Genomic DNA, 21,217 nt, shown 5'->3' with positions numbered 1-21,217 from the left:
TGAGATGTCTAAAGGTACCAGTCAGACAGAATGATGGTCACTGCTTCCCTAATCTTCTCACAGTAGCACCACGACACGAAGATGTCTAAAGGTACCAGTCAGTCAGAATGATGGTCACTGCTCCCCTAATCTTCTCACAGTAATAACATCCCATTGAGATGTCTAAAGGTACCAGTCAGTCGGAATGATTGTCACTGCTCCCCTAATCTTCTGACAGTAACTCCACCCCATTGAGATGTCTAAAGGTACCAGTCAGTCAGAATGATGGTCACTGCTCCCCTAATGTTCTCACAGTAACACCATCCCATTGAGATGTCTAAAGGTACCAGTCAGTCAGAATGATGGTCACTGCTCCACTAATCTTCTCACAGTAACACCATCCCACGGAGATGTCTAAAGGTACCAGTCAGTCAGAATGATGGTCACTGCTTCCCTAATCTTCTCACAGTAGCACCACGACACGAAGATGTCTAAAGGTACCAGTCAGTCTGAATGATGGTCACTGCTTCCCTAATCTTCCCACAGTAGCACCACGACACGAAGATGTCTAAAGGTACCAGTCAATCAGAATGATGGTCACTGCTCCCCTAATCTTCTGACAGTAACACCATCCCATTGAGATGTCTAAAGGTACCAGTCAGTAAGGAATGATGGTCACTGCTTCCCTAATCTTCTCACAGTAGCACCACGACACAAAGATGTCTAAAGGTACCAGTCAGTCAGAATGATGGTCACTGCTCCCCTAATCTTCTCACAGTAACACCATCCCATTGAGATGTCTAAAGGTACCAGTCAGTCAGAATGATGGTCACTGCTCCCCTAATCTTCTGACAGTAACACCACCCCATTGAGATGTCTAAAGGTACCAGTCAGTCAGAATGATGGTCACTGCTCCCCTAATGTTCTCACAGTAACACCATCCCATTGAGATGACTAAAGGTACCAGTCAGTCAGAATGATGGTCACTGCTCCACTAATCTTCTCACAGTAACACCATCCCATGGAGATGTCTAAAGGTACCAGTCAGTCAGAATGATGGTCACTGCTTCCCTAATCTTCTCACAGTAGCACCACGACACGAAGATGTCTAAAGGTACCAGTCAGTCTGAATGATGGTCACTGCTTCCCTAATCTTCCCACAGTAGCACCACGACACGAAGATGTCTAAAGGTACCAGTCAATCAGAATGATGGTCACTGCTCCCCTAATCTTCTCACAGTAACACCATCCCATTGAGATGTCTAAAGGTACCAGTCAGTCAGAATGATGGTCACTGCTTCCCTACTCTTCTCACAGTAGCACCACGACACAAAGATGTCTAAAGGTACCAGTCAGTCAGAATGATGGTCACTGCTCCCCTAATCTTCTGACAGTAACACCATCCCATTGAGATGTCTAAAGGTACCAGTCAGTCAGAATGATGGTCACTGCTCCCCTAATCTTCTGACAGTAACACCACCCCATTGAGATGTCTAAAGGTACCAGTCAGTCAGAATGATGGTCACTGCTCCCCTAATGTTCTCACAGTAACACCATCCCATTGAGATGTCTAAAGGTACCAGTCAGTCAGAATGATGGTCACTGCTCCCCTAATCTTCTCACAGTAACACCTTCCCACGGAGATGTCTAAAGATACCAGTCAGTCGGAATGATGGTCACTGCTCCCCTAATCTTCTTACAGTAGCACCATCCCATAGAGACTGCAGTTTTTAGTGTTCTAACTGTTTTTTTGTGTTAATGGCCATTGTTTGACCGAGAAGGCATTATCTTTGCTGCTCGCGCTTGCAGTGAGCTCTACTAGACCTACATATGATAGCTGGGTGAAAAATCGCAGAGAACAATGAAGAACGAAACCTGGTTCAATTCACGATAAAACATTGTTTTATCATGACGTTATTTCAGGGCATACGAACATACCCTCAATTGAAACAAGTGTTGAATATGTATGTTTGGTAAACGTCATACGATGTGTTATTTTAGAAATTTGACCTTTGTTTTCTTCTTTCGTCGGTCTTCTTCAAGTGAAACCGTGGACCAATGCCGTGATTCTGTCTTTCGATTTTGTAAGATCAGAGTGTTGACTGTGTCACGTCCGGCTTTCCTTCCACATTAAATTGTGTATAACTGAAGCACTGTTTGAAGTGTAAAAACTCATCAGACTCATTCAATAACACACAAACAGATCACACATTTATGTTTTATTGATATGCAACAGAATGTCAAATACAGGAATGGGTTTATTCACTTTAGAGACATTGTTGTCTAGATTGTGAACAGAAATATCCCCTAAAGAAATCATCGTAACATTAAGGCATTTTTATCTTTATCACGTTTCTCAAAATATGTCTATGGTCGAAGCGAAACGCCATTATCTCATGGTCGGTTACTCAATAATATCATACATTGAGTCCATTGTAAAGGCTTGCCTTCCATTCCAACTTCACATCCAGAGAAGCATGCGTTTATACCACGTGTAACTGAATACACCGGTTCGTTGTGTGATAAATAAATTTGTACAAATTAAAACATTTGAAAGTGTGATAATTGGTCTGATCTTCTATCATATTACCTTTGTTTCACACGAAAATGAACATATTTTTTTGGTACTTTTTCAACATTAAAAGTGTTAACCTAGTAGAGTCATAGACAAAAATATAAAAATATCACAATTAATTAACATATTTTTTTCATTAAAACGATTTATATTTTTCACATTTACCAAGTGTTCTATTTCCATAACAAAAACACCATGGCTTATGCCCCTTGCAATATGACGTCATTGGTGCCAATTGATAAACAGTATGACGTCATCAAGCTTTGTTAGAGCCGCTTCACGTGGTGTATGTACAAGTGTGTGATTCTAGCGTCTCAGGTGCGCAGCCTACTGATTTGAACATGGTATATTGTTCGGTTCCTCGCTGTTCAAATTACAACGCAAAGAAAAATTATTCTAAAATTAGTTATTTTCGTTTCCCAAAATCGCCACGGAGGAAGATTTCACTGTCAATCCAGGCCAGTAAAGTGTTTTTCTGTAAAGCCTGTTGAGTTCGGAGTGGGTGCAGTCCTTGTACCACCACGCCCCTTTATGATGTACAGCACAGTCGAAGCTTTTGCTTGGGTGAGTATCCAGATCCAGGTTCTTTGCACTGAATCGGCTGTTGTTCTGATACAGCATCTTGTCTCCTGAACATGAACGAAAACCAGAACATGTCTGTATATTCCTGCGTCTGACAAAGAAGTGTGTTGAGGATAGTGTCACTGTCCTCAGTCAGGAAGGTTTGCATGTAAGTCTATGTGCTCTCTGAACAGTTTGGCAATGTTGACAGTTATATTCACAATGGCATACGTTCCAATAAGATACTTAAATGTCATGTGCATACAACATACAGGAAAGATGCTCTCCACTATAACATGCGTCAACCTGAACTTATCCTGCAACACAAATCTGACATACTATTTAACTGTCTCACTAGATAATATAAATAAGTTATAGTTTACTTCATTTTTCACCAATAACGTATCTAACGCAAACTATGTCAATTTAATGGGGACATGACGATCGTATATACTCGAAGGAAGAATAACGTTATATGGCAGTATAACTTATTGTTTGATAATTTTGTAATTGCATCACATTACACTGCCATTGAAATTTGATACTGCCACTCTATTGTGTAGTGCCATTGTAATTCATGTGCAGTAATTTGTATTGATTTGTAAACCTATTTAATGTTATAATACAATTGCCAATTGTACACCATTTCTTTGTTGTTTGTTTGGTTGTTTCTGTTACGTACCGATTTCTGTGTTAAGATCTCGTTTTAATTTGGATGTCGACACGTACCAACTGACTTTCAAATAAACATTTAAATGTTTCTAAAATAGTTGACATGCTCACCAGCCGTTCCCGAGTAGTTCCCCACGAACAGAGTGTAGAACTCAGACATGCTGCCCAGATGGAAGCTGTTGTACTCGGCATAGAAGTGACTTCCTGCTTTGTTCACCAGGTCGATCCGCAGCTCATAGGTTTTCTGCTTCGTCAGTCTGTGTATCTTCTCATTTCCTGAAATATGACTGGACTGTACTTTATAACGTTGGCCTTGAGACTCCAGTCAGACATTATATTAATCAAAACCTAAACCATCCCGCTATTACGATGGATGGAAAGGCTTGTATCAAGGAACTGTGTGAATGATTACAGATTAGCACCGTGTATAGCAATATTCCATCAACACTATGATGGGACATGATGCATGAGCCGTCCTGTCGCCTTTGAAACACCTGAACATTGTAAATTCAACTCAGATAATCAAAATTTAGAGGCATAGGTTTGTAAGAGTGGTAACAGTAAATGCGTTGCATCGAAAAGCCAAAAGGGTGTTAAACAATATGAAAAAGGAAAAAAACCCAGCATCAGCTATATTCACAGTGAAATAAATGTCATGCTGGAAATAGTGTCTCCAACTCACCAGCCATCCTCCACCGTGTTGGGTCATGTCACAGTAGGCCAGAAATGACCCCTTCCCATCTGTCGGCTTGATCCGGTAAATTCCGTCTTCAGCTTCGGGAAACTCGTTCAGGATGCTCCTGCAGTCTGTTGAACATCAAAATGGTCAATTCTGATTGGCCATTAAGAGGTTTCAAACCACCATAAATAATTCTGAATGAAAAAGTAGATTTGTCGACCTCATCAAGGCCGAAGCTCATATTTAAAGCAAAGTATCAGTCATTGTCAGTGGGCATTTAAAATACCAACATGCATAGTTACAGGTTACAAATATTACAAATATTACAAATATTACAAAAGCAATACAAAAAGTGTATTTCAAGTTTTAGGGTTAAAGGAAAGCTTGGAATTTTTCGCTTTTCTGTAACTCTCTGTGACAATACTTTTTGCGTCACAATGAGCGTTGTAATGTCATAAGAGTGACGTGTTATAGAAATAACCCTACATGGCTTGCTAACAGTTCTTTAGGATGCCAACTTTTGGTTGGCGTACGAAGTAGTTACGTTGTGTTTAAACTTTCAATGACTGTCATTCATGCGACTAAATAATACTAATGTTCCATACCGGCACCATAACTTGTTATTATCAGTGTTTCTGTTATTACAGGCAACCATTCCAAACATGTGAGTAAACCCATGATACTTGACTCAATATCTTCGCTGACAACAAAGTGTTCGCGCACAGTTCATCGTAGAAAGTCGATAAACATACGAGTTACATGTTCCTGCAGATGATTTAAAAGCATTAATTTGAAATCTACCCGTCAGTAAGCAATACTACTACAGCCTTTTCACCAAACCCAGATCAGCCTTACGTGGTCAGTGCTCTAAAGATGTCATCAAACTCATTCTTCAGTGCTCAGAAATGATGACATTTACGATGTGGTGAATGTGTTTGGACCAGACAACCCAATGATTGACAAGCAGAAACATTGAGTAATCGGAAGAGAAAAAGTACGAATACCAGGTGTGGGATGGCGAAGAAATAGCTTCAATCTACTCACCACTGCGCATGTCCGTGTTCCCACAGGTTTCACCCCTGGAAGCAAGAAAGTTGTCCATGGATGTCTTAAAGGTGTCGTAGTTGTCCAGCACCTGACAGTAGTCACTGGATATGTTAGCATATCCACAAGCACACAGCAAGACCACACAGAGACAAAGTCGGAACACCATTTTGTTGACAATCTCGTTTCCTTTAGGGACTGTATGCCATCCAAGTGAATGTATGCTTGAGTGAGGAGTACTTTATATTTATAGGCAGACATAGTTGTCAATCAAAATACTCTGCACACGAAATATGAATATGAACTGTAACCCTTGTGATATTAATATGCTGCATTACAAGCGTATTGGTACTTGTACATTGAACTGACAAACAATACCAAGTGAAGTAAGTTTCAGCTGTAACTGAAGTAGGCCATTAGCCCAGTCCTCTCTAGCATCCTTCTCCTCCCAATGCACGCACTTGTCTATCAATTGTCTTCCACTTATCTACACATTGTCTACCACTTGGTTATCAATTGTATAATCATTGTCCAACATTTGACAAAATGAAATCACGTTTAAAGGTCAGTTGTCCTCATTTACAAGTCTTCATTTAAGTATGTCTAAAATCTACAAACCTACATCGAATGTTTCTTTGTTCACCCCGACTGTTTGAGTGTGCTCATGTGTGTGTGTGTTTGAATATGTATATATGTACTCAGTGAATTGGATAACATATATATACTATTGCTCTATGACAGATGAATAACAGTGTTTTAAAAACGTTTTCTTCAAATGATAAGCAGTTTACTGCAAAAACAGTTGTTGTGGATGGTTACTGGACATTTGACCGACGGTACAAACCAATCCAGTATTCCAGATAATCTTACCAATATCACAGTCATGTATTATTCCAATACTTGCGATTTTGGTCATCGTGTCAGATCTGATGAATCTATGTGTGGAAAAATCATATGCTTTATGCATTACAGGTATTTAAAGATTAAATATATCCTAGGATAATAAAAACACGTTGGGTAAAATGACAGTATTCTTTCTAACTTCTAAATGTATTACAGATGCAACTTGATATAGTCAGCGACAGACGCAGGACAAAGGTTACATCGTACGATCATGTTCCCCAACTGCTGCCACACACAGAGCATTACAGTCAGTATCTTCTGTAACCACCCCTGTATAAGTACCCATCATGTTCCCCAACTGCTGCCACACAGAGCGCATTACAGTCAGTATCTTGTGTAACCACCCCTGTGTAAGTACCCATCATGTTCCCCAACTGCTGCCACACAGAGCATTACAGTCAGTATCGTGTGTAACCACCTCTGTGTAAGTACCCATCGGTGCACCGTGAACTAATACTCATCACCAGGTTCACAATGACAGCCTTTGGTATGGCGTTCCACTCCCGAATGAGAACTCTCAGCAGATTACCAAGATCGTGTGGCACATAGTGGCGTCTTCTGTAAACACGATGTATCGACTTTGGAGTCTATGGTGTGTGTTCTGGAGACATGTCTGTTCATTAAAAATGTGCTCCAAAACGCACCTGGAGCCTATAGATCGTGCTACACGTGAACTCGTGTTAGTTTTAAATAAAGAATATGTTCTCTAAAACGCACCCGATGCATAACGATAGCATCGCCTGAACACACCGACGTATGGCTGTGACTGCACGTGAAATATGAGGGTTGTGAGCAAATATAAGGCGGTAGCGCGCATCAGTTAGTTAGTTGGTCAGAGTGCGTTAGAGAGCTGGTTAGTTAGATGGTTAGTTAGATGGTGTTAGACATGGTGTTAGACAGTGTCAAGACTCCCTTAGGAGTAAATGTTAGAATTAGCATAAGTTTGTTTCATTTGAGGTTGATTCATCTTTCCTTCACATAATAACAGGTAATCACGTTTAGTTCCTTATAGATCTTCATAGTTTTATAATAGGTTATCACGTTTAGTTCCTTGTTTCATTCAAAAAAGGTAAGTCATTGAAATTTACGATTAGTTTTCATTTTAAGTTAAACCACGCTCAAATATTAAGTTCCACTGCGCAACAGTGTGTACAACAATTTTAATGTGTATTTAACAAAGACCAAATGGCGAATGGTATCAGTGGGAGCTGTATACTTCCCTGAACACCTTATGAACACGACCATGGTCACAATCTGGCTCTAACAATTTTAATAGTCTCACCAGGAAATATGTTTCTGTATGTCAATAGTATCAATACTAACATTACAAGTATTCTGAGCATACAGGGAAACAGAAAGAAAGCATGAATGTTGGTACTTTTAGTAACAGATACTGAAAATATCATCAATTAAATAGAGGTATTGACCATTTTTCATTGAACATTATCATCCTGAAATATATATGCTTAGTCCTCTATGGTCCGTAAACACGCAGCAGAATTGATGACTACTGATGTAGTTCCCATCTCTGATGACGTCCTCGATAACTGTCTGTTCTTTTTCTCGATGAAAGTCCAGGTTGTAGTACACAGAGCCGGAGCTACAGCTGCCAAGAGTTAGTCCAGATTGGGATGGACAAAATATACAAAAATCGTGTTTATTGGTGGGCGTTATGTTGTTGATATCAAAATTAACGACCAGTCCTAAGCCTAAAGGGTACCAAGACTGGCGTCAAACCTCATCATCATGTCGATAATCTGTGAGTAAAAAATCAAGTAAGCTGTAAGTGATGCCAGCCCACACCACCACTGACAATGGTCTTAAAAAATATGCTGTTTTAGAGTGGGTGTTATCATGTTGATATTTAAATTGACGAAGTGCGATTGTCTTAAAAAACTATATCACCATCGAACACCTGTGAGTTAACCATGAAGACGACGACGCCTGTCCTGTGGCTGTGAGCGAGTGACGCAAGCTCACACCACCACTGTACCACCGCCATACCGGTACTGCTGTGCAATGGTACACTGCTGGTAGCGATCTAACATGTCTCTGGCCAGCTGAGAGCCGACACTCGTAACTGAAGTTGGTGTGACGCCAATGACGCAACTGCCTGACGCCAGGTGATCAACAGACCAACGTCAATGACGGGGCGATGACTTTGTAACCGTGCAGCCTTCATTTTATTCAGACTCGGATCGGATTCCCAACAGGAGTATATGTGAAGCCTAGACGCTTAAATCGTAAAACCCAACTCGCTCACTCGCTTCGTCAAGTGTTTTATCACTTCTAATATCACTTTTATCACTCACTCACATTCAAAAAATCCAATTATAATTTCCAATAATCAGGCATAAGTTGCTTGGATAAGATTTGTCCTCGTTATGCCAAATGCTCGGATGTTTGTCATCAATTCTATTGACAGAAGAGCTGTATTAGGACGGGCGTTATGGCGCACTGCTGGAAGCGATCTGACATGTCTCTGAACATGGTATAGCGCCAGTGAAGCAACTGCCTAACGGTACGCGATCAGCAGTCATCGCGGTGTCATTTATTTACATTGCGATAACTTTTGGATCCTGCAGCTATATATAGCATATGAGTGCTCACCCTAAAGTCATCGTTTGTTTTGGATGGTGACCTAAATTAATACACAACTGCTGTGAGTTGACGATGATAGTCTACGCGGAAAGTCGATTTCCACGACATAGAATCAGTGCCCACAGAAACATGAATATTCAATTAGAAGAAATGGAAAAACGTACACAATACCATTTCCCACAGAGGCACGTACATACAAGCAGAACACACAGAAACAGGTACATTTCAAGCAGTACACACGGAAACACGTACAATACAAGCAGTACACACAGAAACAAGAACATTTTAAGCAGTACACACAGAAACAAGAACATTTTAAGCAGTACACACAGAAACACGTACATACAAGCAGTACACACAGAAACACGTTCATACAAGCAGTACACACAGAAACAGGAACATAAAAGCAGTACAGACAGAGGCACGTACACACAAGCAGTACACACAGAAACACGTACACACAAGCAGTACACACAGAAACACGTACACACAAGCAGTACACACAGAAACACGTACACACAAGCAGTACACACAGAAACACGTACACACAAGCAGTACACACAGAAACACGTACACACAAGCAGTACACACAGAAACACGTACACACAAGCAGTACACACAGAAACACGTACACACAAGCAGTACACACAGAAACACGTACACACAAGCAGTACACACAGAAACACGTACACACAAGCAGTACACACAGAAACACGTACACACAAGCAGTACACACAGAAACACGTACACACAAGCAGTACACACAGAAACACGTACACACAAGCAGTACACACAGAAACACGTACACACAAGCAGTACACACAGAAACACGTACACACAAGCAGTACACACAGAAACACGTACACACAAGCAGTACACACAGAAACACGTACACACAAGCAGTACACACAGAAACACGTACACACAAGCAGTACACACAGAAACACGTACACACAAGCAGTACACACAGAAACACGTACACACAAGCAGTACACACAGAAACACGTACACACAAGCAGTACACACAGAAACACGTACACACAAGCAGTACACACAGAAACACGTACACACAAGCAGTACACAAAGAAACACGTACACACAAGCAGCTCACACAGAAACACGTACACACAAGCAGTGCACACAGAAACACGTACACACATGCAGTGCACACAGAAACACGTACACACAAGCAGTACACACAGAAACACGTACACACAAGCAGTACACACAGAAACACGTAGAAGTTCGACTAAACGCACCAAACAATGCTATTATTGACAATAGACGTGTGATATAATGCCAAGCGAAGATCCGGGATAGAACAGGTCTTCAGCAACCCATACTTGTCTTAAAAGCCGACTAACGAGATCGGGTGGTCATACTTGCTGACTTGGTTGATACATGTCATCGATCCCAGTTGCGTGACACCAATCACTTGATTTGTCGGGTCTAGACTTGATTATTTACAGACCGCCGTCATATAGCTAGAATATTGCTGAGTGCGGCGTTAAACAACAAACAAACAAACAAATAAACAAATATAATGTCAAGCAACTTTGTACGACTTTACCTCGACCTCTACACATTCAAGCATACATATTCACGTTCATTTCCAAAAGTTGGAAATGAAATCGGCTGTCCCTTCGTTTTAATTCCAATAGACATGCATAGACCAACTATAGAAAGATTTGTTTGAGTTTTTTTTTGCAGCAACGTTCAATATGACAGCGGTCTGCACATCATCGATTCTGGGAAAGACCAGCCAGTGACAGACACCAGGAGCCTCGGACTATGCATCGACAATACACTTATGACCAAATGGGTTGCTGTAAACCAGTTCTAACTCAGCTCTTCACAGTTGAAATGTAAGTATTTTAAAAATATGCAAGTATGTCTTCCACACTCACTTTCCACCAGGAATAAGTCCTTGCAGGTATCATTGAATATGGTCACTGAATGGACTATATTTTCTAAAAGAATACATGTAACAGAGCTACATATGTAACTAATATAGTCGCGATTTGACTTCGCAAAGTTTTGTTATATTTCAAACTGGCGTCATTAAGTGAAGGCATTTTGTAATGAAGTTGTCACCCTTTTTCTGGTACAGTTTAGGTTCTACCCAAATGCAAACGAGTGTGAGTGTGTCAAAAGTGGTTTTAAGTGATTCGAAGTCCAAATATATCATTCACTATTTACATACAAGTACTCTTCTAGCAACATAATTTTTTTGTCTTGGTTGAAAAATGTACAAATGAATACACTTGGCAGGACTGTATTTAAATCATAGCCATGTCCTGGAAAGGCTCATTCTGTCTCAACAACGCTTCTAACGTCAGGTCCTTGGGATGTAGAGTCTAGAGACAGCTTTCCTCAGGACCATGGGAAGTAGAGTCTAGAGACAGCTTTCCTCAGGACCATGGGAAGTAGAGTCTAGAGACAGCTTTCCTCAGGACCATGGGATGTAGAGTCTAGAGACAGCTTTCCTCAGGACCATGGGAAGTAGAGTCTATAGACAGCTTTCCTCAGGACCATGGGAAGTAGAGTCTAGAGACAGCTTTCCTCAGGACCATGGGAAGTAGAGTCTAGAGACAGCTTTCCTCAGGACCATGGGAAGTAGAGTCTAGAGACAGCTTTCCTCAGGACCATGGGATGTAGAGTCTAGAGACAGCTTTCCTCAGGACCATGGGACGTAGAGTCTAGAGACAGCTTTCCTCAGGACCATCGGACGTAGAGTCTAGAGACAGCTTTCCTCAGGACCTAAGTGACTATTTAAGGCGTGATGAACAAGTGGGACTGTGTACATTTGGTAATGGTCCTGAGGCGTGATTTACAGGCCGCCGTCGTATTGCTGGAGTATTACTGTCTCTTTTACTAGATAACCTACTCTTATTGATATACGGGTTTTGAAGGATGACAGCTTGCGGATGTGCAGCATCAGGCCGTTATCAAACAGTTACATTTTAATGCAAACTGTGTTTTGGCGTATAATCGAAACTGATTATTGTCTGGCGCTGACGTTTTATATTTCTATGTTTCTCCGTAGTTATACTCGTGTACAACTGTGCTAATGTTTGCAGGAATGTTGAAATATATTTCACATCCAAATAATGTGTCCAATTCCCCATTGTCTAAAATTACATTGATAGTCCCAAGAGTTAAACTATGCCCTGATAAGTCGGACTCAACTATTTTGGTGTTCTTATGTAAATGCATAAATGTTGGTCAGACAAATGCGTCTATGTTTAATTCTTACTGTGTATATGTTTTCTGTTATCTGATGGATAGGTCGGACTGTAACAAGGTCGTGTCGGATGTGTCGAATCCCGGATAAGTCGTATTATTTATCTGGTCCTCAGGAGTTTAATGTATGACAATATTACAGCGTCAGTCTGCGTTTTGTACCACAACAAACAGGCCTGTAATGTTTAGGGATTGATTTATGATGAAAACCCTATATGACATACTTACAGAAAGGAAACGATTGCTATTCTTCTTCCATGGGGCCCAGTGACCTTCTGGAAAGTGTCATGATTAATGGTGATGGGTTTGAAATGCGTTACTTCGGACTCCATCCTATATTCAATTACACGTCAAAATTTAACGGAAATATTGTTGGAAGCGGCTGTAAATACATACCTTATTCACACATTGATGCCAGTTTCCTCTTTGAGATACGGCGCAAGTGTTCAACAGAATGTAAGATAAAGGAAATGGGTTTATTCAGTTGGGAGGAATTGTTGCATACGTTTAAAGTAAAAATCACTTCTCATCTTAATCCCGTTTCATAGAACACATCAGTGGACTAAATAAACCGTGTTTCTCGTACTCTGTAAGTCTACAAAATCATAATGTAAGAGTGCATCCTTCCACTTCTTGCCTTTCTCGAAATGTGTCAGCAGTCTAAACAACACACGGTTCTTGTATAAAGTAATACTATGTTTACATGACTATGTAACACTAACGTGAGAGTTCAGCTTTTAGCTCCTACTTCAAACACGGAACTAGATACTAGTACCTCTACAGGATCGCCTGATAAATTAGTGAACTGGTATGACAAACAAAAAACATGACATTATCAGTTCCTTTGAGAGTGTGAGAATGATTGACAAATTACGATTTGCTACTTACCTACAATATATATTCACGCTGGTTATACAAATGGATAGGTTTGTGTTTTACATTTCGGAAATAACGAAACCAAACGATCATGAGTTAGTTGAGAGGTCTGATTTTCATGGATGAAGATGTTACACCTGACAAACCCCTCCAGTAAAGTGTTTTGCTGTACAGCCAATTGAGTTCTGAGTGGTAGCAGCTCTTGTACCACCACGCCCCTTTATTAGCAGCAGCACAGTTCACGGAGTATGTATCCAGATCCAGGTTCTTGGCACTGAATCTGCTGTTGTTATGATACAACATCTTGTCTCCTGGAAATGAACGGTGACCAGGATATTTCGTTGTGTTACTGTATCCTTTAGTAGATCACCTACTCTTATTATTTTACGGGTTTTGAAGGATGAAAGATTGTGGACAGTGTGCTTCGTGGTGTGTAAGGGTTCATACCTTCCTAAGAGATATAGACATTTCATTTATCATATACTTGCTAATGTAAGTGATGCGATAAATCAATCCAATACATATGCAAATGATGTCATCAAGTAGGATACACTGTATTCATCGATGCAATGCCTCCCAATCTTATGCTTGAATAAGATTTAATATGTCAATTTAAAGTGAAACCAAACGTAAATCTATGTTGGAATGTCTCAAAATGACAAAATAAGGGGAAGTTTTCGTTAACAGCAGAAATGAGGAATGATGTGGTATCGCTTGAGTCTCATAGTTTCATGACGGAAATGTTTACTTTCCTGTACTTAAACCACTTCAATGAGACAAATTAACTTGTGTATATCTAAAGAGATTGCATAACTTTCTAACACCCATAAAACTGACTTTCAATTTAAAATCAAACTGTTGCTTAAAATATTTAACGTTCTCACCAGCCGTTCCCGAGTAGTTCCCCACGAACAGAGTGTAGAACTCAGACATGCTGCCCAGATGGAAGCTGTTGTACTCGGCATAGAAGTGACTTCCCGATTTGTTCACCAGGTCGATCCGCAGCTCATAGGTTTTCTGCTTCGTCAGTCTGTGTATCTTCTCATTTCCTGAAATATGACTCGACTGTACTTTCTACCGTAGGCCTTGAGACTCCAGTCACACATTATATTAATTTAAAACTAAACAATCACGCAATTACGATGGATGGAAACGCTTGTATCAAGGAACAGAGTGAATGATTACAGATTAGCACTGTGTGTAGCAATATTCCAGCAACACTATGATGGGACATGATACATTAATTTTACCCATGTGGGGAAACATACGTGTGCAGCGTGACGAGCAAAATACTGCACCCCCCCCCCCCCCCCCCCCCCCCCCCCCCACACACACACACACACACCTTACCCAAACATACACACCGACCACACGTACACACGCATGCACTCACTCTCGGACGCGCATACTCATATTCGTATATATATACAAGTAACGCAATACGGATATGTTTGGCCATAAAAGCAAAATTAGAGGGCCAAGAGGTGCAAAATAAAGAAGTTTAATGTGTTATAGTGTCAGTGAGAAATTTCCTTGATCACAATGATCACAACAAGGACGATTGGGAAAAACGCACCCAGTGCATTAACAAAAGGGCCATGGGGCTGCACACATTGAATGCTACTTGCAGGCAGGGGAATCCCGATCAGCTGTAGCCACGGTTTTCAATGCAGCGCCAATCACTATCACACGGCTAGAGTATCCACACGCCCCAGATCACTACACCCAACTGCGCCACCTCCGTGAAAGGACAACCACAGCCACCTCAACCGCATCCCAAATACCCGGACTGCGCAGTTTCGCCGACCAGAGTGTACAAAACCGTTCAAAAGCAGCAGGTCCACGAGCAACATGTTCAACAACGACTGCATTGATGTCGTCAACACAGGGTATGGCCTCACCTGCGATGGAGAGATGTCTGGTTCAGAAATGAATCAAGATTTCTCCTCTTAGCGAGGGGATGGAAGAGCACGGATCTACAGACGTCGGTGAGAACTTTACGCCCGAAACTGCGTACAGAAGTGGACAGGTTTGGTTGGGGTAGAGTTATGATGTGGATGGCTTTCTCTCATCATGGCAGGACAAATTGGGTCCATATCCAGAGCACTCTTATGGCTCAAGGATTCATCAAGGAAATTCTCCAACCACACGTCCTCCCAATTGCAGCCTAAGGCAACGGTGTATTCCAGCAGGACAACGCTGGACCGCATACAGCACGGATCACAAGAGCCTCTCTACACAACAACAAAGTTGATGTTTTTCACTGGTACTCCAGATCACCGGATTTGAACCCGATAAGGCATCTGTGGGATGAATTTGAGAGACGGCTACGCCGACGGCTCAACCACACCAACAGACGTTGCAGCAGTTGGCATTTGCGTTGAAGGCCGAGTGGGCTACCATTCTCCAGGATGTGACTCGCATACTCGTCTCTACCTGGACAGGAGATATCCCAGGCCGCTATCGATTCCAATGGCGGACATACGCGTTATTGGTGGTAGCTGAGCTTCGCATGGGACGTTTTTTTGTACTGATAACTGAGATGACTACAATTACCATCACTAATTGTTCTCTCCACAACATTTTGTTACATACGGTTCCTCGTATAAATGTATTTTCATACCCCACACGTACACATACACACACACACTGCACACAAAACACACGTGCACATACCCCTTGCTTTATGGCTATAATAATGCTATCACTCACTCACTCACACACAGAGCTGGAGATAGGAACATATTAGGTCGTTATCTCACACACACACACACACACAAACGCAGACACACACACACGCACACACGCACACACACACATACCACACACACAGACACATATGGGGATGACGTCACAGATACGCTAAATATTTATTCAGGACGAATTGCAGTTTGTACTCACCAAGCCAAAATTCTCTTGTAAGGTTTCCAAATCCATCCATGTATTCAAACCAGGTTCGATAGAAATCTTCTGATCCATCCTGTCGCCTTTGAAAAACCTGTACATTGAAATTTCAGTGTCAGATTGTCAAAATCTAGAGAACTATGTTAATAAAAGCTATTACTCCATTTGACAAATATAAAGAACACCAATAGCAAACACAATGAAGGAAGAATGTCATGCCGCAAATAGTGTCTCCAACTCACCAGCCATCCTCCACCGTGTTGGCTCATGTCACAGTAGGCCAGAAATGACCCCTTCCCGTCTGTCGGCTTGATCCGGTAAATTCCGTCTTCAGCTTCGGGAAACTCGTTCAGGATGCTCCTGCAATCTATTAAACATGAATTTTGCATGAACAAGGAAAATGGTCAATTCTGATTGGTCACTCAGAGGTTTCAAATCATTATATCAAACTCTGACTGAAACAGTTGATTATGACGGCAACATCAACGCGGAAGGTCATATAAAATAAATTACTTCTTTTTATTCATAGTCGGTAGGCATACAAACATATCAATATGTAGTTACAGGTTACAAAATCAGTCATGGTTACTATTTGTTGGGCGAAAAGACGAAGGAAATCAACAAAGAAAGTGTATTTCATGTTTCAGGGACAATGGAGAGCTTGAACTTTTCGCCTTGTTGTAGTTGACTGACATTATATCTTTTGTGTCACAACGAGCGTTATGATTTCAAAAGTGGGGCTTGTGGTGAAGAAGTTTATGTTGACTAATGAACTAGTTGTGCTAAATAAATTATACTGATCTTAAAATCAAATTTCGAGCAGAACAAAGCACAATTTATTGTTATTTTCTGTGTTTCTGTTATTGCAGACAACAACTTTACTCAATTCTGTCAACAAAATATTCGCGCTTGATCCTTCGTAGAAAGGATACACCTGTACTAGGATACTGTAGATGATGTTGATGGGATTTTGTCACCGAACACACGGTTACTTTTATCTCCTAAACATGATACACGTCAGTACCAATACCACGGCCATGTCACTAGGCCTAGACCAGAATTTACGTGGTCAGTGCTGTAAAGATGTTTGCAAACCCACTTAAGATAAGCTCTTCAGTACTCAAAGATGGGACACATTCGATATGAGTAAAATAGTTCTGGATCAGATCAACCACTTGTTAATAAGCTGGAATATAGAGTAATTGGAAGACGAAACTAACATGGTACGAATGCCGTGTGTGGGATGGCAGGGTGACGGCTGCTAGTTACTCACCACTGCGCATGTCCGTGTTCCCACAGGTTTCATCCCTAGAAGCCAGAAAGTTGTCCATGGATGTCTTGAAGGTGTCGTAGTTATCCAGAACCTGACAGTAGTCACTGGATATGTTAGCATATCCACAAGCACACAGCAAGACCACACAGAGACAAAGTCGGAACACCATGCTGTTGACACAGACTGTATGTCATCCGAGTGAATGTATGCTTGACTGTGGGGTACTTTATTTTTATAGGCAGACTTTACTGTCAATCAATATACTCTGCACATGTAATATGAATATGAGTCACGTGACTGTGACCATTTGTATATTAATATGCTGCATTGGTACTTGTACATTGAAAGGACAAACAATACCAAGTGAAGTAAGATTCAGCTGAAACTAAAGTGGGCCATTAGCCCGGTCCTCTCTAGCATCCTTCTCCTCCCAATGCACGCACTTGTCTATCAATTGTCTGACACTTGTCTACACATTGTCTACCACGTGGTTAATAATTGTATAATCATTGTCCAACATTTAACAAAATGAAATCTAGTTTAAAGGTCAGTTGTCCTCATTTACAAGTCTTCATTTAAGTAATGTCTGAACATTATGATAGGGAATAACTATCCTATCTCATCTACACACGTACATCGAATGTCTGTTTGTTTATCCCGACTGTATGAGTGTGCTCATGTGTGTGTGAATACGTGTATATGTACTCAGTGAATTGGATAACATATATATACTATTGCTCTATAACGTATAAATAACAGTGCTTTAAAAATGTTTTGTTCAAATGATATCCAGTTTACTGCAAAACAAGTTGTTGTGGATGCTTACTGGACATTTGACCGACGGCACAAACCAATCCAGTATTCCAGATAATCTCACCAATATCACAATCATGTATTATTCCATTTCTTGCGTGTTGGTCATCGTGTCAGATCTGATGAATCTACGTGTAGAAAAATCATATGCTGTTTACATTACAGGTATTTGAAGATCAAATATATCCTAGGATAATAAAAACACGTAGGCTGAAATGAAAGTATTGTTTCTAACTTCTAAATGTATTACAGATGCACACTGATATAGTCAGCGACAGAAGCAGGACAAAGATTACATTGTAACATCATGTTCTCCAACTGCTGCCACACAGAGAACATTACAGTCAGTATCTTGTGTAACCACCCCTGTGTAAGTACCCATCGGTGCACCGTGATCTCATACTCATGACCAGGTTCACAATGACAGCCTGGGGTATGGCGTTCCACTCCCGAATGAGAACCCTGGGCAGAGTACCAAGATCGTGTGGCACATGGTGGCGTCTTCTGTAAACACGATGTAGTGACTTTGGTGTCTATGGTGTGGACAACAATTTTAATGTGTATTTAACAAAGTCCAAATGGCGAATGGTATCAGTGGGAGCTGTACACTTCCCTGAACACCTTACGAACACGAAACTTTAGATTCTATGTATTTTACACGGAAGACGGCGATCTGATTTCCATTATATAAATTAGGACTACGTCATTTCCTGCAACAAAACAAGACTGACATGGTCACTATCTGGCTCTAACAATTTTAATAGTCTCACCAGGAAAAATGTTTCTGTATGCCAATAGTATCAATTCTAACATTACAAGTATTTTAAGCATACAGGAAAACAGAAAGAAAGCATGAATGTTGGTACTTTTAGTAACAGATACTGAAAATATCGTCAATTAAATAGAGGTATTGACCATTTTTCATTGAACATTATCATCCTGAAATATATATGCTTAGTCCTCTATGGTCCGTAAACACACAGCAGAATTGATGACTACTGATGTAGTTCCATCTCTGATGACGTCCTCGATAACTGTCTGTTCTTTTTCTCGATGAAAGTCCAGGTTGTAGGACACAGAGCCGGAGCTACAGCTGCCAAGAGTTAGTCCAGATTGGGATGGACAAAATATATTGGCGCACTCAACTTTTTGCTGGTCAAGACGTTTCCATTCCTTACAAAAATCGTGTTTATTGGTGGGCGTTATCTTGTTGATATCAAAATTAACGACCAGTCCTAAGCCCAATGGGAACCAAGACTGGCCTCAAACCTCATCATCATGTGGATCATCTGTGAGGAAAAAATCAAGTTAGGTGTAAGTGATGCCACCACTGACAATGGTCTTAAAATTCAAAGCTGTTTTAGAGTGGGTGTTATCATGTTGATATTTAAATTGACGAAGTGCGATTGTCTTCAAAACTATATCACCATCGAACACCTGTGAGTTTACCATGAAGACGACGACGCCTGTCCTGTGGCTGTGAGCGAGTGACGCAAGCTCACACCACCACTGTACCACCGCCATGACGTTACTGCTGTGCAATGGTACACTGCTGGTAGCGATCTAACATGTCTCTGGCCAGATGAGAGCCGACACTCGTAGCTGAACTTGGTGTGACGCCAATGACGCAACTGCCTGACGCCAGGTGATCAACAGACCAACGCTAATGACGGGGCGATGACTTTGTAATCGTGCAGCCTTCATGTTACTTAGGGCCGCGTTGAATTCCCCACATGGGTATAATTTGTGAAGCCCATACGCTAAAATCGTAAATCCCAACTCACTCACTCACTCGCTACGACAAAAGTGCACGTTTCTGACTTCTTATACATATCTAACACACACACACACATACACTCACACATGCATACGCACGCACGCACACACGCAAGCACGCACACATTCTGACTAACACACTCGCACTCATACACATTGACCTCTCTCATTACTGTCGTCTTGTGTAAATCTGGATGTCACCAGAATTTTTGTGAATGTTTCTAATGTGATGATTATCAATGTTATTGATTTCGAAATTGACACCCAAGGCGGATTGTTCTACATAGGTGTCAAAACAGTCTTTCCAACGTCCACGAGAAAGTAGATCTGGAGTGGTGATGATCACTATTGGTCTCCACTTGCTAACCGCCACACTCAATTAAATGAGATGCGATCGTCTCCTACCCAGCAACTCATGGGTGGACGTCTGAGGACTGAGGACAATCAAGATTGACTCGTTACCAGAGATCAGAAATGTGAAAGAAAGAGAAACACAAATTGATTCCAAAAGGAGTCAAATTTATTACTATGAGATATCGCCATACCCTTGGTAAGTTTTAAAAACATATGATAACTTAAGAATGAGACAGGGAAAAGATTGGATCCCATACCCTAGAATTATTTTAAATACTTTTAAACACTCACTCACTCACTCACACTCTCACTCACTCACTCACTCACTCACTCACTCACTCACGTACAGAAACTTCAATGTCAACGTAGTCGTTGGTGATGTGGCGGCCGTAGCCGACGCCACGACTAGCCCTACAATCCGTGCGCTCCTGTCAATGATTTAAGGTGTTACCTGCCACAGAGAGAAAGAAAATTGACATATTGAAAAAATCCAATAATAATTCCTTATAATCAGTCATCAGTTGTTTGGTTGAGCTTTGTTCTCGTCATGACAGTGCTCGGATGTTAACATTTCTCCTAAATGCCATTGACCGAATTAGGCTGTATTAGGACGGGCGTTATGACCGAACTGACTGGACTGACTGGATTGACTGACTGGACTGACTGGACTGACTGGACTGACTGACTGGACTGACGTGACTGACTGGACTGACTGGACTGACTGGACTGATTGGAATGACTGGACTGACTGACTGGACTGACTGGACTGACTGCACCGACCGACCGGACTGACTGAACTGACTGGACTGACTGGACTCACTAGGCTGATCTGACTGGCTGACTGACTTGACTGACTTGACTGACCTGACTGACCTGACTGACTTGAAAGACTTGACTGACTGGACTGACTGGACTGACTGCACTGACCGGACTGAGTGGACTGACTGGACTGACTGAACTGATT

At 41.3% G+C, this 21,217-nt stretch overlaps 2 protein-coding genes across 2 annotated transcripts; both read right to left on the bottom strand.

Moving 5' to 3' along the window:
- Positions 1-2,956: 2,956 nt before the first annotated feature.
- On the bottom strand, positions 2,957-5,709 carry LOC139477074 (fibrinogen-like protein A). Its single transcript, XM_071259632.1, has 4 exons — positions 5,511-5,709; positions 4,470-4,594; positions 3,899-4,063; positions 2,957-3,183 (listed from the first exon to the last, which is right to left on the bottom strand). Exons 2-4 carry the CDS (start codon positions 4,474-4,476, stop codon positions 2,957-2,959), a joined length of 399 nt encoding a protein of 132 aa, XP_071115733.1. The 5' UTR covers positions 4,477-4,594; positions 5,511-5,709.
- Positions 5,710-12,720: 7,011 nt separating this feature from the next.
- LOC139477132 (fibrinogen-like protein A) lies at positions 12,721-17,494 on the bottom strand. The gene is made up of 5 exons (XM_071259686.1): positions 17,311-17,494; positions 16,280-16,404; positions 16,035-16,131; positions 14,018-14,182; positions 12,721-13,444 (listed from the first exon to the last, which is right to left on the bottom strand). The coding sequence occupies exons 1-5, from the start codon at positions 17,477-17,479 to the stop codon at positions 13,230-13,232; spliced, it is 771 nt and encodes a 256-aa protein (XP_071115787.1). The 5' UTR covers positions 17,480-17,494; the 3' UTR covers positions 12,721-13,229.
- Between the last annotated feature and the right edge of the window lie 3,723 nt (positions 17,495-21,217).

Source organism: Haliotis cracherodii, unplaced genomic scaffold (assembly GCF_022045235.1).
Source record: "Haliotis cracherodii isolate W230 unplaced genomic scaffold, xgHalCrac1.p SCAF_31, whole genome shotgun sequence".
In the NCBI taxonomy this organism is placed as follows: Eukaryota; Metazoa; Mollusca; class Gastropoda; order Lepetellida; family Haliotidae; genus Haliotis; species Haliotis cracherodii.
This window is presented reverse-complemented; position numbering and strand designations above follow the sequence as displayed.

Excerpts from the sequence above, each read along its gene's own strand:
- LOC139477074 (XM_071259632.1), bottom strand. Across the intron at positions 3,184-3,898 it reads GAACTACTCGGGAACGGCTG|GAGACAAGATGCTGTATCAG; the intron begins GTGAGCATGTCA and ends GTTCATGTTCAG.
- LOC139477132 (XM_071259686.1), bottom strand. The coding sequence starts at position 17,479 with ATGGTGTTCCGACTTTGTCTCTGTGTGGTCTTGCTGTGTGCTTGTGGA. Across the intron at positions 16,132-16,279 it reads AACACGGTGGAGGATGGCTG|GTTTTTCAAAGGCGACAGGA; the intron begins GTGAGTTGGAGA and ends TTCAATGTACAG. Across the intron at positions 13,445-14,017 it reads GAACTACTCGGGAACGGCTG|GAGACAAGATGTTGTATCAT; the intron begins GTGAGAACGTTA and ends GTTCATTTCCAG.